Source organism: Anolis carolinensis, chromosome 6 (genome assembly GCF_035594765.1).
Source record: "Anolis carolinensis isolate JA03-04 chromosome 6, rAnoCar3.1.pri, whole genome shotgun sequence".
Lineage (NCBI taxonomy): Eukaryota > Metazoa > Chordata > Lepidosauria > Squamata > Dactyloidae > Anolis > Anolis carolinensis.
In genome coordinates this window covers 206737-225000 of record NC_085846.1, presented here as the reverse complement: position 1 = coordinate 225000, position 18264 = coordinate 206737, and the positions used below count along the sequence as shown (strand labels likewise).

Here is an 18264-nt window from a genome sequence, read left to right as displayed (position 1 = left end):
AGTGTCTCTTCGTTCTGCGCTCCACTGCTTCCATCCAACGACTGCTGCGCTGCAAATACTCTGACACATACCCACGTCATCACCAAAACGCCTGGAGGGCCGAAGTTTGCCCATGCCGGGTGTAGATGCACCCCTACCTCTCAGAAATAACTCTATGCCACCTTTCTTCGTAAGTTTTTTTGTAAAGCAAAGAATCAATGACTAAGCCAATAATAAAGGACAATATCTCTCTTTTTTTAGGGTCTCTCCCCATTATTACAGATAAAGAGGCTGATTCAATATTGGGGGTTTTTTTGTATCACCCTCTTTCGTTTATATAGATTGGGAAACGCAAAGATGGAAGTCACTTTTATCATTTTTATTATATCCCTTTTTTTCTTTTTTTACATATTATCTATATCTATAAAAGAGTGATGGCATCATGGCGACCCACAAAACAACAAAACTACAGGCCCCCCCAACCTCAAAATTTGACAACACAACCCATCATCCATGCCTCTAGGTTGATACAACAAAAAGAAAAGAAAAATAAAGTCCTAATTAGAGAGAGAGGAATAATGGCTTTTTTCCAATTGCTGCCAGTTAGAAGGCTAAGCTCCTCCAACTTGGTCTCCTAGCAACCCAATAAAAAATAATAAAAAACACTAAAAAATTAATACAATAAAATACTATAATAACAGAAAATAACTAAAAGTAATACAAGAAAATAATAAAATATAATAAATAAAAAGATAACTTACAATAAAATTAATTAAAAAATACAAATAATGTCAAATAAAAATTACACAACAATTTTTAACCAATACCACCACCACTTTGCCACAGCAACGCGTGGCCGGGCACAGCTAGTGTGTGTGTGTGTGTGTGTATATATATATATATATATATATATATATATATATATATATATATATTCTTTTTTCTCTTTCTTCTTCTCTTCTTTTTTCTTCTTCACTTTTCTGTCAAAAATCATTGTTCTCACTCTTTCGTTGTTACTTAACTATTATATAAACCAATAAAAATATATATTAAAAAAAAAAAGAAATAACTCTATGCATTTCCCAGCTCAGCCATGGAAGCCTGGGGCGGGTCACACTCTCTCAGCCGCAGAGGAAAGCCAAGACAGGCTGCTCCCAAAGCAATCTCTCCTTAATAGGTCACAGATAGAAATATGCGGGCTGTTGCATGTTTTTGGGGAGGGTTTCTGACCTTCTTTCCCCCCCTTTGCCCCCCAGCAGATCCCCCGCTCTCCGCCTGCCTCTCGGGGGGCCGGCCCTGCCGCTGGTTCGGAGGGACCCCCGCCCACAAAGAGGGACCGGAGAAGGTAAGAGACGGGAACGTCTAGGTGGGAACTGGGGTCCAAGGGGCTCTTTGATTGTAGGTGAACTATAAGTCCCAGCAACTACTGTGATCGAGGTGACCACCCTCCCCCCCCCCCCCAGGACTTTGTAAAAGATAGTTCAAAAGTCAAGACTTTATGTTCTATATTCCATATATTTATAGTAGAAGGTGATTGAGACTTTTTACTGGAGTTTACTGTGGATTATCCCTGCATTCTGAGGCAAGAGATAACAACTTCATGAATTGTAAAATCATGCTGCTAAAACTCCACTTCTATGACTTTCCATATTGGGTTCCCCAGATGTTATGAACTTCGTTCTTATCAAATGTTTTCAATTGTTTATATCATTCATGATTCCCCTTTATGCAATGTAACTCACTTTTATGGATTCTCCCTTATTTCCATGAAATCTATCTATCTGCCTATATGTATTTGTACTCTTTAGGATCCCCGGAAAATATGTATTTTTCCCAGCAGGGTTTATATTCCAACTTTATTTTATTTTTCATTTTATTTCATATAATTGTCAAATCATGAAATCAAATAGGAAATATTTTGACCCCAACCTGAACCCCAGATCCTATGACCCAGGCTTCCCTTCCCAAAAACAAAAGGATAATCTGCCACAGCTTAACCCAATCTAATTCAAATTGCATGGACAATATAAGGCTTGAGTCACCGAATTTCGGAGTGTTGACCTAAAGGTGATTCGCCCCCAAGGCAAACATTGTCATATCTCATCCTAAGGAAATTCCAGGACACCTCAGGAAGGCGCCCTGCAGAGCCTGTCAATTATGGCTCATCACCACCCATCACCACTTCCCCCCCTGACACCCCAAGGCATATCTGAAATCTGTATACGTGACAGGAACCCTTGATTGCTGTCATTAATCCCTTTAGAAATCGGCCGGACAGGAATTAATCCGATCTTTCCTGCCCTGTCACTTCATTGTTCCAATAACTCCCGCCTTCCCCTTCCTGATTGGCCCGGGTAGAGACAAAAAGCAGCTTCCTATTGGGCCAACAGAGCAAGGCGGGAAACGAAAGCCCGCCTCGTTCAACCTTCTAGCCTATCAACGATCAGATGGGCGGGGGAGCGGGGCGGGAAATTCAACTCCCAAATGTCAAGGTCTATTTTCCCCAAACTACACCCGTGTTCACATTTGGGCATAGTGAATATTGGTGCCAAGTTTGATCTGTCATTGTTTGAGTCCAACGGTGCTCTATGGATGTAGGTGAACTACAACTCCCAAACTCAAGGTCAAGGCTCACCAAACCCTTCCAGTATTTTCTGTAGGTCATGGGAGTTCTGTGCCAATTTTGGTTCAGTTCCATCGCTGGTGGAATTCAGAATACTCAGGGGTCCCCAAACTAAGGCCCGGGGGCCAGATGCGGCCCTCCGAGGTCATTGACCCGGCCCCCGACCTCAGTTTTATAATATAATATATTGTATATACATATAATATTAATAATATTATAATGTAATGCAATATAACACTAATAATAATACCATATAATAATATCAATTATATATTCTATATTACATATAATATTACTAATAATATTACAGTATAGTGGTATAGTTCAATATAGTAATATATAATGCTAATATTGTGCTATGCTAATAATATAATATATTGTATGTACATATAATATTGATAATAATATTATAATGTAGTACAATATAACACTAATAATAATACCATATAATAATATTAATTATATATTCTATATTACATATAATATTACTAATAATATTACAGTATAGTGGTATAGTTCAATATAGTAATATATAATGCTAATATTGTGCTATGCTAATAATAAAATATATTGTATGTACATATAATATTGATAATAATATTATAATGTAATACAATATAACACTAATAATACCATATAATAATATCAATTATATATTCTATATTACATATAATATTACTAATAATATTACAGTATAGTGGTATAGTTCAATATAGTAATATATAATGCTAATATTGTGCTATGCTAATAATATAATATATTGTATGTACATATAATATTGATAATATTATAATGTAGTACAATATAACACTAATAATAATACCATATAATAATATTAATTATATATTCTATATTACATATAATATTACTAATAATATTACAGTATAGTGGTATAGTTCAATATAGTAATATATAATGCTAATATTGTGCTATGCTAATAATAAAATATATTGTATGTACATATAATATTGATAATAATATTATAATGTAATACAATATAACACTAATAATACCATATAATAATATTAATTATATATTCTATATTACATATAATATTACTAATAATATTACAGTATAGTGGTATAGTTCAATATAGTAATATATAATGCTAATATTGTGCTATGCTAATAATATAATATATTGTATGTACATATAATATTGATAATAATATTATAATGTAATACAATATAACACTAATAATAATACCATATAATAATATTAATTATATATTCTATGTTACATATAATATTACTAATAATATTACAGTATAGTGGTATAGTTCAATATAGTAATATATAATGCTAATATTGTGCTATGCTAATAATATAATATATTGTATGTACATATAATATTGATAATAATATTATAATGTAATACAATATAACACTAATAATAATACCATATAATAATATCAATTATATATTCTATATTACATATAATATTACTAATAATATTACAGTATAGTGGTATAGTTCAACATAGTAATATATAATGCTAATATTGTGCTATGCTAATAATAAAATATATTGTATGTACATATAATTTGTAAGCCACTCTGAGTCCCCTTTGGGGTGAGAAGGGTGTGATACAAATGTAGTAAATAAATGCAGTAAATAAATAAATAATAAATAAATACATTTTAGACTTAGGCTCGCCCAAAGTCTGAAATGACTTGAAGGCACACAACAACAACAACAACAACAACAACAATCCTAATTCACTTGAAATAGGTGGGAACTGGGGTTCAGGATGCTCTTTGATTGTAGGTGAACTATAAGTCCCAGTAACTACATCTCCCAAATGTCAAGGTCTATTTTCCCCAAACTACACCCGTGTTCATCTTTGGGCATAGTGAGTATTGGTGCCAAGTTTGATCTGTCATTGTTTGAGTCCACGGTGCTCTCTGGATGTAAGTAAACCACAACTCCCAAACTCAAGGTTAGTGCCCACCAAACCCTTCCAGTATTTTCTGTTGGTCGTGGGAGTTCTGTCTGCCGAATTTGGTTCAGTTCCATTGTTGGTGGAATGCTCTTTGGTTGTACGTGAACTATAAATCCCAGCAACTGTCGCACCTCAGCGTTGGTTCACGTGGATCTAACACACAAACTCCACCACAGCAGGCTTGGGTCTTTTCAGTTTATTGAAGAAAGATAGCAAACCTTATTAAAAAGCAGAGAAATAAGTAAAAACCAATTGCAAGTGCAATCCTTAAACACAGTTCAAGAATTCCGTAGATATTAGTCCAAAATCCATTAGCCCAGGCTGTGGCACAGGCGGGAGAGCAAGCCAGCTGCAATTAACTGCAATGAATCACTCTGACCAGGAGGTCATGAGTTCGAGGCCGCTCGGAGCCTATGTTTGTTTGTCTTTGTTCTATGTTAAAAGGCATTGAATGTTTGCCTATGTGCGTAATGTGATCCGCCCTGAGTCCCCTTCGGGGTGAGAAAGAAGGGCGGAATATAAATGCTATAAATAAATAAATAAAATCGAGAAATAGCACAATAAATCCAAGGTAACATGAATACATGAGCTTCAAAAGTAATCCAAACACAGATTCAAGGCTTGAACAAAGCAAGAGTTGCTTCTCCAAAAGCGAGGTTGCTCTGACTAAAATCTCTACCCCAAACATCTACTTTAAACCCTCCTTGCAACTGAAAAACATGTTCCTTTGAGCTCTCGCCCCACGCTTGCCTTCGATTCTCACAGACCTCTGTTTTTAATTTCAGCCTGGAATCCCTATCTAACACAAACTCATCCTCTTCGCTCCCATCTGCATTCTGTTGACAATTCTCAGATTCAAGTGAAAGGTCATCCTTTCACAAACTTTGGTAGCATCTCTGCTAGACTCAGAGGCATCCACAGACCTCTGTCTTTCTAAGCTATCAACACTTTCCGAATCCACCTGCACTTCAGAAACATCAACATTCCCAGGGACAGACTGCTGTTCGAACTGCATTTCAGAAACGTCCACATTCCCAGGGACATCCCCAAATCCCTTTTCTTCATCATCAGGCTGAACCACAATAACAATTCTGTAATGAAGTGTGAATTTTTTAGTTTACAGATGTCATGTTTAATTGTGTTTTAAAAGAGTCAATATTTCAGCTACTCTGCACTCATGAGTTGGTTGCCATGGAGAAGTGAGCGGAGCCAACTGCCGTTTTGGTGGAGAAGTGCAGGTTTGAAAAAGAAGCAGTTAGTCTGTGCCCTGATGAGGTACAGGGAAGACTGACCCTCAGTTGAAGGGATCAGGGAGACTCAAATGCTTATTTTTGAGTCAATTTAAAATAAGTTTGGTGACTTATTTTAAGGTTGTCTGTGCCCTGATGAGGTACAGTGAAGATTGACCCTCAGTTGAAGGCATCAGGAAACTCAAATGCTTATTTTTGAGTCAATTTAAAATAAGTTTGGTGACTTATTTTAAGGTTGTCTGTGCCCTGATGAGGTACAGGGAAGACTGACCCTCAGTTGAAGGGATCAGGGAGACTCAAATGCTTATTTTTGAGTCAATTTAAAATAAGTTTGGTGACTTATTTTAAGGTAGTCTGTGCCCTGACAAGGTACAGTGAAGACTGACCCTCAGTTGAAGGGATCAGGGAGACTCAAATGCTTATTTTTGAGTCAATTTAAAATAAGTTTGGTGACTTATTTTAAGGTAGTCTGTGCCCTGACAAGGTACAGTGAAGACTGACCCTCAGTTGAAGGGATCAGGGAGACTCAAATGCTTATTTTTGAGTCAATTTAAAATAAGTTTGGTGACTTATTTTAAGGTTGTCTGTGCCCTGATGAGGTACAGGGAAGACTGACCCTCAGTTGAAGGGATCAGGGAGACTCAAATGCTTATTTTTGAGTCAATTTAAAATAAGTTTGGTGACTTATTATAAGGTAGTCTGTGCCCTGATGAGGTACAGGGAAGACTGACCCTCAGTTGAAGGGATCAGGGAGACTCAAATGCTTATTTTTGAGTCAATTTAAAATAGGTTTGGTGACTTATTTTAAGGTTGTCTGTGCCCTGATGAGGTACAGGGAAGACTGACCCTCAGTTGAAGGGATCAGGGAGACTCAAATGCTTATTTTTGAGTCAATTTAAAATAAGTTTGGTGACTTATTTTAAGGTTGTCTGTGCCCTGATGAGGTACAGGGAAGACTGACCCTCAGTTGAAGGGATCAGGGAGACTCAAATGCTTATTTTTGAGTCAATTTAAAATATGTTTGGTGACTTATTTTAAGGTTGTCTGTGCCCTGATGAGGTACAGGGAAGACTGACCCTCAGTTGAAGGGATCAGGGAGACTCAAATGCTTATTTTTGAGTCAATTTAAAATAAGTTTGGTGACTTATTTTAAGGTAGTCTGTGCCCTGACAAGGTACAGTGAAGACTGACCCTCAGTTGAAGGGATCAGAGAGACTCAGATGCTTATTTTTGAGTCAATTTAAAATAAGTTTGGTGACTTATTTTAAGGTTGTCTGTGTCCTGATGAGGTACAGTGAAGACTGACCCTCAGTTGAAGGGATCAGGGAGACTCAAATGCTTATTTTTGAGTCAATTTAAAATATGTTTGGTGACTTATTTTAAGGTAGTCTGTGCCCTGATGAGGTACAGCGAAGACTGACCCTCAGTTGAAGGGATCAGGGAGACTCAAATGCTTATTTTTGAGTCAATTTAAAATATGTTTGGTGACTTATTTTAAGGTAGTCTGTGCCCTGATGAGGTACAGCGAAGACTGACCCTCAGTTGAAGGGATCAGAGAGACTCAGATGCTTATTTTTGAGTCAATTTAAAATAAGTTTGGTGACTTATTTTAAGGTTGTCTGTGCCCTGATGAGGTACAGTGAAGATTGACCCTCAGTTGAAGGCATCAGGAAACTCAAATGCTTATTTTTGAGTCAATTTAACATAAGTTTGGTGACTTGTTTTAAGGTAGTCTGTGCCCTGACAAGGTACAGTGAAGACTGACCCTCAGTTGAAGGGATCAGAGAGACTCAGATGCTTATTTTTGAGTCAATTTAAAATAAGTTTGGTGACTTATTTTAAGGTTGTCTGTGTCCTGATGAGGTACAGTGAAGACTGACCCTCAGTTGAAGGGATCAGGGAGACTCAAATGCTTATTTTTGAGTCAATTTAAAATATGTTTGGTGACTTATTTTAAGGTAGTCTGTGCCCTGATGAGGTACAGCGAAGACTGACCCTCAGTTGAAGGGATCAGAGAGACTCAGATGCTTATTTTTGAGTCAATTTAAAATAAGTTTGGTGACTTATTTTAAGGTTGTCTGTGCCCTGATGAGGTACAGTGAAGATTGACCCTCAGTTGAAGGCATCAGGAAACTCAAATGCTTATTTTTGAGTCAATTTAAAATAAGTTTGGTGACTTGTTTTAAGGTAGTCTGTGCCCTGACAAGGTACAGTGAAGACTGACCCTCAGTTGAAGGGATCAGAGAGACTCAGATGCTTATTTTTGAGTCAATTTAAAATAAGTTTGGTGACTTATTTTAAGGTAGTCTGTCTCCTGATGAGGAACAGATAATCTGTGATTATAATTCATAGGGTGACTGCAGTTTAGAGTAGTAAAGAAAGAAGTGACATTTTAAGAGTTTGAAACACCTCATTCTAGCTTTGCAACTGTTAACCAAAATGCCTCTAAAGAGAAAGTTACTGTAACCATTAAGCTTTGTGCCAGAATAAACGTGTTATTGTTCTTTTAAACATCGCAGCTTCTGTCATATATATATTGCCATCAAAAACAAACAAGAAGAAAGAAGAAAAACAAAATTTAAAAGGTCTCCTCTCTAAGTAGCTAGTGGCTACATCTTCCCATAGTGGTGGCAAGCATGGATAATCCCCTTTACATCTGGTGGCCACATTATAAACATCTTTACAATTGGTGGCAGCAGTTATAATATAATGATATAAATTAAATAAACATTCCGACGTCTCTCTTCTCCACAAATTCCAACTCCCAAATGACAAAGTCAATCCCCCCCCCCCCCAATGCAACCCCACCAGGATTCAAATTTGGGCATATCGGGTATTTGTGCCAAATTTGGCCCAGTGAATGAAAATACATCCTGCATATCAGATATTTACATGACGATTCATAACAGTTGCAAAATGACAGTGATGAAGTAGCAACAAAAATAATTTTATGGTTGGGCGTCACTAGCACATGAGGAACTTATATTAAGGGGTCCCGGCATTAGGAAAGTTGAGAGCCACTGGATTAAGGAACCTATATAGAACCTAGACCGCAATACTTTGAGGATCCTGCCTGGCAAGGAGTACTAACCATTAATAGCCAAAGGTTCCAGATTGAAAACAGCCAAAGACAAGGACAGAGTTTTATTGTTCTTGATGGAGTACTTCCTCATTCCTTTCCACATGCTGCTGGATGTTTTTATGGTGCCATAAATTCGTTAAATTAGCCTCCCCACATAAAGCGATACCTACATTTCCTACTTGAGAGATGCAACTATCTTTCGAGCTGCTTAGGTCAACAGTGAGCTAGGCTATTAATGGTTGGGAACTCAATCTGACCAGGGCTGGCTTCGAACTCATGACCTTTTGGTCAGTAGATTTATTACATCGGGTTACTAACCAGCTGCACCACAGCCCAGCCCTTTTTGTTTCTCCTCTGCCCACAGCTGCTGCTGCCACCTGTTCCCACCCCCACAAAGGCGCACGATGCTCCCCAAGAAGCGCACGAGGCTCCGTCCGCACCGCCCGTCTGCACCCCATCCCTGCAGGGCTCCGGGTTCCGCATCCAGGACATGCAGAGCGCCTTCCTGGCCAGCCTCACGCCGGACGGAGAGGTCCTCCTCCAGGAATACCTCCAGGGATGGAAGGAGCTCATCAAGTAAGTCGCGAAGGCACCTCTCCCCTCCCAAACGCCCTCCAGGCATGTCATGCTGCAGCTTAAAAGGCCAATGTGATCCAAAGGAGTCTAGTGTCCAGGCAGATCAGGCATGAAACTGAAGGGGATGGTGACATGGGTATGCAGATGATCCCTTGATCCACGTAAGTGTCCGGTTCCAAGAGGACCAAGGCATGGGCCAACTTTGTCCCTCCAGGTGTTTTGGACTCCAACTCCCACAATTCCTAACAGCCGGTAGTTAGGAATTGTGGGAGTTGGAGTCCAAAACACCTGGAGGGACAAAGTTGGTCCATTGTCCAGTTGGGTGGACCTTCCCTGGTCACTTTCCTGCTAGGCCTTCCAGGCCAAGCAGAAAAGCTTGGGACTAGGACTTCCCTCCATCTGGAGTCCAGGCAGACTGTGGTCAACTGGAGGAGGCCGAGATGGCCAAAGCCTGCAGGGTGTCCAGTCCCCAGCAGAGAGAGTGGCCCTGGTGGGCTTCCTGGCTATTGACCACTTGCTGGACCGTGGCTTGTCCCGAGTCCGTGGGCTTCATGCTTGCCTTCGCTTTCTCCTTCCCTTTCCCTTCTCCTCCTCTTCACTTTTTCTTCCCTTCTCCTTCCCTTCTTCTTTTCTTCTCCTTCTCCTGCCTTCTTCTCCTCCTTCTTTCCTTCTCTTATCCTTTCCTTCTTGTTCTCATTCTCTTCCCTTTTTCTTCTCATTCCCTTCCCATCTCCTCCTTTTCTTCTCTTCCATTCTTCCCCTTCTCTTCTTCTTTTCCTTCCCTTCTCCTTCCCGTCTTCTCTTCTTTTCCTTCCCTTTCCCTTCCCTTCTTCTTCTCTTTCCTTCTCCTTCTCTTCCCTCTTCCTTCCCCTACTTTTTCTCCCTCCTTTTCTTCCCTTCTTCTCCTTTCCTTCTTTTCTTCTCCTTCTCCTTCCCTTTTTATTCTCCTTCCCTTCTTCTTCTGATCTTGTTCTCCTTCTCGTCTTCTCCTTCTTCTTTCCTTCTTCTTCCCTTCTACTCCTCCTTCCCTTCCCTTCCTTTCCTTTCTCTTCTCCTACACTCTTTCTTTCTCCTTCTCCATCTCATTATTATTGTATTATTATTATTTTCTCCTTCCCTTCTCCTTCTACTTTCCTCCCCCTTCTCCTTCCCTTCTTCCTCTTCCCTCCCTTCTTCTCTTCTCTTTCTCCTTCTCCGTTTCCATTACATCATCATCATCATCATTATTATTATTATATTATGACACAGCAAACAAGATAGATATGCTGGATTTCGTTTCACAAAATCACAAGTCGAACACTTCCCAAGTGTCTAGGACTGTGTGATGTATTTTCGGATGATGCGCGCAGATTCCAGTCGGGTGGCCTTTTGCAGTTGGCAGATCGTGATTTTGTCAATGTCTACTGTTTCCAAATGCCGGCTGAGATCTTTTGGCACGGCACCCAGTGTGCCCATCACCACCGGGACCACCTGCACTGGTTTCTGCCAGAGTCTTTGCAGTTCAATGTTGAGGTCCTGAGAGCGGCTGAGTTTTTCCTGTTGTTTTTCGTCAATGCGACTGTCACCTGGGATGGCAACATCAATGATCCAAACCTTTTTCTTTTCCACAACTGTGATGTCTGGTGTGTTGTGTTCCAGAACTTTGTCAGTCTGGATTCGGAAGTCCCACAGTATCTTTGCGTGCTCATTTTCCAATACTTTTGCAGGTTTGTGATCCCACCAGTTCTTTGCTGCTGGGAGGTGGTACTTGAGGCATAGGTTCCAAAGAATCATTTGGGCCACATAGTTGTGCCTCTGTTTGTAGTCTGTCTGTGTGATTTTCTTACAGCAGCTGAGGATATGATCCATGGTTTCATCGGTTTCCTTGCACAGTCTGCATTTTGGGTCATCAGCTGATTTTTCAATCTTGGCCTGAATTGCATTTGTTCTGATGTCTTGCTCCTGGGCTGCAAGGATCAGGCCTTCTGTCTCCTTCTTCAGGGTCCCATTCGTGAGCCAGAGCCAGGTCTTCTCCTTATCAGCTTTTCCTTCAATTTTGTCAAGGAACTTTCCATGCAGTGTTTTGTTGTGCCAGCTGTCAGCTCTAGTTTGTAGTGCGGTTTTCTTGTACTGACTCTTTGTCTGCTGTGCTTTGAGAAGTTTCTGATTTTTGACTTCAATCAAAGCAGGTTCTTCACTTTGCTTTACATATTCTGCCAGGGCATGTTCTTCTTCTTTGACTGCTTGTTTTACTTGTAGGAGTCCTCTGCCCCCTGATCTTCTAGGCAGATACAGCCGGTCAACATCACTGTGAGGGTGCAGTGAATGATGAATGGTCATGAGTTTTCTTGTTTTTCTGTCCAAATTGTCCAGTTCCATCTGTGTCCAGTTTATGATGCCAGCAGTATATCTTATGACAGGTATGGCCCAGGTGTTTATGGCCTTGATGGTGTTGCCTCCATTGAGCTTGCTTTGGAGAATTTTTCTGACCCTTTGTGTGTATTCTTTGCTGACCAGTTTTCACATGTTCATGCTTGATGTTGTCCAGCTGTAATATGCCCAGATATTTATAGGCCTCTGGCTGGTGACACCTTATTGTTTGGCCATTGGGCATATTTATGCCCTCACTTTCAATGATTTTTCCCTTCTTCAATGCCACTGTCGAACATTTGTCCAAACCAAACTCCATGCTGATATCAGTGCTAAAAATTCGGACAGTGTTAGTCAGAGACTGAATTTCAGTTTCCGTTTTCCCATATAGCTTCAGGTCATCCATGTACATCAAATGTGAAATTTTGTGAGATTTCTTAGATGTTTGATAGCCGAGATTTGTTTTTTGTAAGATTGTTGACAGAGGGATCATGGCAATAATGAAAAGCGGAGGGGACAGTGAATCTCCCTGGAAAATTCCTCTCCTGATGTTGACAAGTCCATAGCTTTCGTTTACAACAAACAGTTCAGTTTTCCAGTGCTCCATCATGTTTTCAATGAAGGTGCCAACGTTTTTACTAATCCCGATGGCGTCCAGGCACTTGATGATCCAGGTGTGTGGGAGTGAGTCAAAGGCCTTTTTGTAGTCAATCCACGTCATTATTATTATTATTATTATTATTATCATTATCATTATTGTCTTCTCCATCCCCATCCCTTCCTTCCTTCTTGGCAGGTTCATGGACTCTCTGGGCACGGCCTTTGGCCTGATTTCCCGGGAGACGTGGAGCAAGATCTCGGTCCTGGAGCAGCACCGGGCGGGCCGGCACGGGTCGCACTACCGCTCCGTGCAGGCCATGGTGGCCTACGAGCTGGGCCGGGGCCTGGTGGACTTTGGCCGGTCCCAGCCGCGGCCCGCTGCCCGCTTGCCCTCCGGCTGCCGGACGCTGCTGCGGCTCCACCGGGCCCTGAAGTGGCTGGAGCTCTTCCTGCACAAGCTGGGGGGCGGGGAGGGCGGGGAGGGGTCCCGGGAGGCCTCCCAGATGTGCGCGGAGGCCTACCAGGCGGCCCTGGCCCCTTTCCACAGCTGGTGGGTGCGGCAGGCGGCCTCCCTGGCCTTCCTGGCCATGCCCTCCCGCCAGGAGCTCCTGAGCAACATCTGCGCCAACGAGGGGCCGCGCCAGGCCCGGGGGGTCCTCCGCCACACCGTCCGCAGCATCGCCCGCGTCTACAACGCCACCCAGGTGGTCTACGCCGGACGAGGGATGCTGGACCTGCCCTGAAGGCAGGCACGTGGGAACCCTCCGAGTTGCAGTCTTACAAGAGGGAGGGATAGCCACACTCGGGGCCAACTTCGGCCCTCCCTCCAGGTGTTTTGGACTTCAACTCCCACAATTCCTAATAGTCGTTGAGACAATTCCTTCTCCTGCCCTTCTCCGTGGAAGGCGTAAAACTGAAGGAGATGATGACGTGGGTGTGCAGATGATCCCTTGATGGACTAAATGTTTAGTTCCAAGAAGACAAAGGCATGGGCCAACTTCGGCCCTCCCTCCAGGTGTTTTGGACTCCAACTCCCACAATTCCCAGCAGCTGGTTTTTTTGTGTGTGTGTGTCAGGAGCAACCTTTTGGAGTAAGAGAATTGGCTGTCTGCAAGGACGTTGCCCAGAAGACGCCCGGATGTTGGTTTTTTTGTTTGATGTTTTACCATCCTTGTGGGAGGCTTCTCTCATGTCCCCGCATGGAGCTGGAGCTGACAGAGGGAGCTCATCCGCGCTCTCCCCGGGTGGGATTCGACCTGGCAGCCTTCAGGTCAGCAGCCCAACCTTCAAGTCACGAGGCTTTAATCCACTACGCCACCTGAGGCTCCTTCAGCAACTCCTTCTCCTTCTCCTCCTTCCCTTCTATCTTTTCTGTGGAGGGAGCAAAACTGAAGGGGATGATGCAGATGATCCCTTGATTGGCATTTATCAGCTGTTAGGAATGGGAGTTGCAGTCCAAAACACCTGGAGGGAGGGCTGAAGTTGGCCAGTGCCTGCTCTAGAATGACAATAATAATAATAATAATAATAATAATAATAATAATAATAATAATATGATGGAGAAAGAGAAGGAGAAGGGAGGGAGCAGAAGAAAGAGAAGGGAAGAGAAGGAAAAGGGGAGGAAGGAGAAGGAGAATGGAAGAGAGGAAGGGAAACAGGAGAAGAAGAAGGGAAGGGAAGGAGAAGGGAAGGAGAAGGAATTGTCCTACTGGCAGTTAGGAATTGTGGGAGTTGAAGACCAAAACATTTGGAGGGAGGGCCGAAGTTGGCCTGTGCCTTTCCTCTTGGAACTGGACATTTAAGTCAATCAAGGAATCATCTGCATACACATGTCATCATCTCCTTCAGTTTAATGCCATCCATGGAGAAGAGAAGGAAAGGAGAAGAAGGGAAGGAAAAGAAGAAGGGAAGGAGAAGGGAAGAAGAAGGGATGGGAGGGAGGAGAAAAAATTGCCCTACCAGCTGTTAGGAATGGGAGTTGCAGTCCAAAACACCTGGAGGGAGGGCCGAAGTTGGCCCAGGCCTGCTCTAGAATGAATGGCACTACTTTAATTGCCATGTCCCAATGCTGTGACATCCTGCAGAGTTATACTCTTGCGAGGTCTTGAGCCTTCCTTGCCAAAGAGTGCAACATGGCCATTCCTTGTATTGCATTGCATGGCGGTTCCAACTGCATTAATTCCACAGCGGAGATGCACCTGCAGTTGTCCAGCACAATTGGTTCGTTCCTGTCCTGCACGAGAAATAACGGACTTCCAGAGCCGGCCCTAGGTAATTTTCAAGTGTAGGCGAACAGAATTTTGGAGCCCCCCTCCCCCCCCCCCCGCCAAACCAATCACTGAAAAATAAAAGCGTTGGATAAGCAAATATCTTGGATAATAAGGAGGGATTAAGGAAAACCTATTAAACATCAAATTAGGTTATGATTTTACAAATTAAGCACCAAAACATCATGTTTTACAACAAATCAACAGAAAATGCAGTCTCAACTGCGCCCCCGTATGTTTTGCACCCGAAGCGACCGCTTAATTTGCCTCATTGTTGGACCGGCTCTGCGGACTTCCTGCGGCCTGGTTCCCTATTTATTTCTGAAGACAGGAGCCGTGTTGGGTCAAACGCTCTGGAGTTCTGTCTGGCTTTCTCTATACCGACTCCGTGCCTCCCTCTGCCGGTCACTGACCTGCCATTCTCACCCTTCCAGGTGCCTCCATCATTTATGGCTTTGTTTACCTTGTTTCCATCCGCCTTTCTCCCAGGACAAGTTACAGACACATGACCTACAATCACCCGACTTCCTCCCCAGGCCCCTTTTGCACTGCCACACAAATGCAGATCATCTGCTTTGAAGTGGATTAGATGGCAGTGTAGACTCATTTAATCCAGTTCAAAGCAGAGAATGTAGGTCCCATCTCCTTTATTTTTAAAGCTATCGGGGTGAAACTAGCCCACCAAATTCCATAACATTTATGTAAGACAATTTATTAAAAGGGTTCTGGCTCAGGAGGCAAATCCGGCAAAAAACCCAGTCCCGTGAGAGTACGAAAAGCAAAGTTTATTTTCATCATAGCTATGAGAAGGCAGAATAGCATGGTACAGACAAAGGTCTGTACCATGCAAATGGCCACTGCAAAGCATGTCACAGTTAACAAATAATATATATCTTGGCTTATCTAAACTTGACCAATTTCTGATGGTCTTCCTCGCCTTCCACACCTCTTTGGGCACAAGTGTTTACTCCAAGCTGGCTTCTCTGCTCAGAACCTTCTAGAGAAGAGCACCAGCTCACAAGAAGGGAGGGGCACAGAAGGGGCACGGGTCCTTTGCTAAAGGTTTACAATTTACTGACTTATAGTCCCTTCAGTTTCACTTATCCACTAATTTTGGGTGAATTTTCAAAGTTTTAGGGAGGATAGACCTCTCTCCCCGCTATCCCGATTGGGGCTTTTTGAGGCTGATCCCTCCTCTAGTAACGTGTTTATAATCTCGTTGCATACTTCATGTATGTATGTTCTGATATGCAGCTTCCTTTCCTTGCTCTATGTTTTTCCTGAGAAGTTGTGGGCGGGGCTGCAGACCACAGAGCGCAGACTTTGTGAAACTTTGGGCCTGCTCAGATAGCAGGCTTGCAAACACTTGCCTGTTGTTTATTCTAAGAGAGATGTTGTGACCGGATGGCACACAGAAACTATCTCAAACATATATGTAACTGACTGATAAGTTGTGCCCCTGTGTTATACCGAACACATGAAGGTTGTGAGTAAACCAAATATGCTATTTTTACCAAAGTCTACTTTATTTTGTCTCTTGAGTATAAAGAAACATAAAACAAGTTATTTTATGGGAGAGTAGATGTATTTATGGGTACTGAAAAACACTTCTGAAGCACGGCTACCTTTACACACTGGCGTGATCTCCATTTTCCTAACAGATAAGAGACAACAGGTTATTCAGTCTACCAACTGAAGCCAAGTGCCTTGTATAATTTATTTATTTATTATTTATTTATTTGCTACATTTATATGCTGCCCTTCTCACCCCGAAGGGGACTCAGAGTGGCTTACAAATTAAATGTACATACAATATTATATTAGCATAGTACAATACTGGTAATACAATTACTATATTGTACTATATCAATATATTGTAATATTATTAGTAATATTACATGTAAAATATAATATATAATTAATATTATTATATTGTATTATTAGTATTAGGGTTTAATTATAATTAAATAATTATAATTACATTTGGTTATATACCACTTGGGAAGATTCTACTCAAACGGGTTTTTGGCTCCTCTCTAAAACAACAACAACAACAACAATTTTTGTACCCCGCCTCCATCTCCCCGAAGGGACTCGGGGCGGCTAATATGGGGCCAGGCCCAGGTAAACACACCAAAACAGGACAAAATACATACATCAGGTTATGAATACCATTTTCTAAAAGGCTATGATCTCTAAAAGGTTATGCTTTTCTAAACTTTTTGACATTCATTGCGTTAGTTTTGGCCAATGAGCTCTCTAATCTGTGGACCCTGATCCTGTATAATAATAATAATAATAATAATAATAATAATAATAACAACAATAATAACTGTATTTTTCTATCCTGCCTCCATCTGCCTGCAGGAACTCAGGGCGGCTAACATGGGGCCAAGCCCAAAGAATAAATAATGTGCAAAATAAAATACAGTAGAGTCTCACTTATCCAAGCCTCGCTTATCCAAGCCTCTGGATAATCCAAGCCATTTTTGTAGTCAATGTTTTCAATATATCATGATATTTTGGTGCTAAATTCGTAAATACAATAATTACAACATAGCATTACTGCATATTGAACTACTTTTTCTGCCAAATTTAGTAATAATAATAATAATAATAATAATAATAATAATAATAATAATAACTTTATTTTTATACCCCGCCCCATCTCCCCGAAGGGACTCGGGGCGGCTTACATGGGGCCAGGCCCGATAAAACAAACAAAACAGTAACAAAGCAATAAAACAATTATCCCAGTAAAAAACATCAACATCAATAAAAACAATCATTAAAATCAACAAGCAGGATACAGTGTTAAAAACAGGAGACTAATGTTATACAAATTTGTTGTATAACATGAAGTTTTTGGAGCTTAATTTGTAAAATCATAACCTATTTTGATGTTTAATAGGCTTTTCCTTAATCCTTCCTTATTATCCAAGATATTTGCTTATCCAACATTCTGCCGGCCCGTTTAGCTTGGATAAGTGAGACTCTACTGTACATGTAAAAACAACATATTCAACCAAATAAAATGCATTAAAACTAAATTAGTACAATATAATAACAGTAAAAAACATTTAGAATATAAAATGACAACGTAAAAGGACCACCGTTTAGTAATGAAGTTAATAAAATTTGGGGGGGGGGGTCTAGGCAAAGTGCAAAGATATGTATTGTAATGCCATTTGGGAGCGCAAAAGGACAAAGTGCTAAGCATTCTCTAAAAGAATTGGAGTGAGGTAGGGATTCAGGTTGCTTACTATTTATTTATTTGTTTGTTTACTGCATTTATATACCGCTTTTCTCACCCCTGGGGGGGGGGGGGCGACGACTCAAATTGGTTTACAACATATAATAATGGCAAAATCCAATGCCAAACATACATGTGAAAAACATAACAAACAGATCAAATCATGAACAATAAAATATACTTACAGAACAACCCAAATACAGTAGAGTCTCACTTATCCAACATAAACGGGCAGGCAGAACGTTGGATAAACAAATATGTTGGATAATAAGGAGAGATTAAGGAAAAGCCTATTAAACCTCAAATTAGGTTATGATTTTACAAATGAAGCACCAAAACATCAT

The 18264-nt window shown here is 41.1% G+C and overlaps 1 protein-coding gene across 1 annotated transcript in view; it reads left to right on the top strand.

Annotated features, from left to right (window-relative positions):
* The window catches only part of gltpd2 (glycolipid transfer protein domain containing 2), a 17822-nt gene extending 4363 nt beyond the window's left edge, over positions 1 to 13459 (top strand). The window contains exons 2-4 of the mRNA XM_062984081.1: positions 1236 to 1324; positions 9240 to 9451; positions 12597 to 13459. Coding sequence (XP_062840151.1) covers positions 1236 to 1324; positions 9240 to 9451; positions 12597 to 13143 — 848 coding nt within the window. The 3' untranslated portion in view covers positions 13144 to 13459. The remainder of the gene's footprint in view (positions 1 to 1235; positions 1325 to 9239; positions 9452 to 12596) is intronic.
* The last annotated feature ends 4805 nt before the right edge of the window (positions 13460 to 18264 follow it).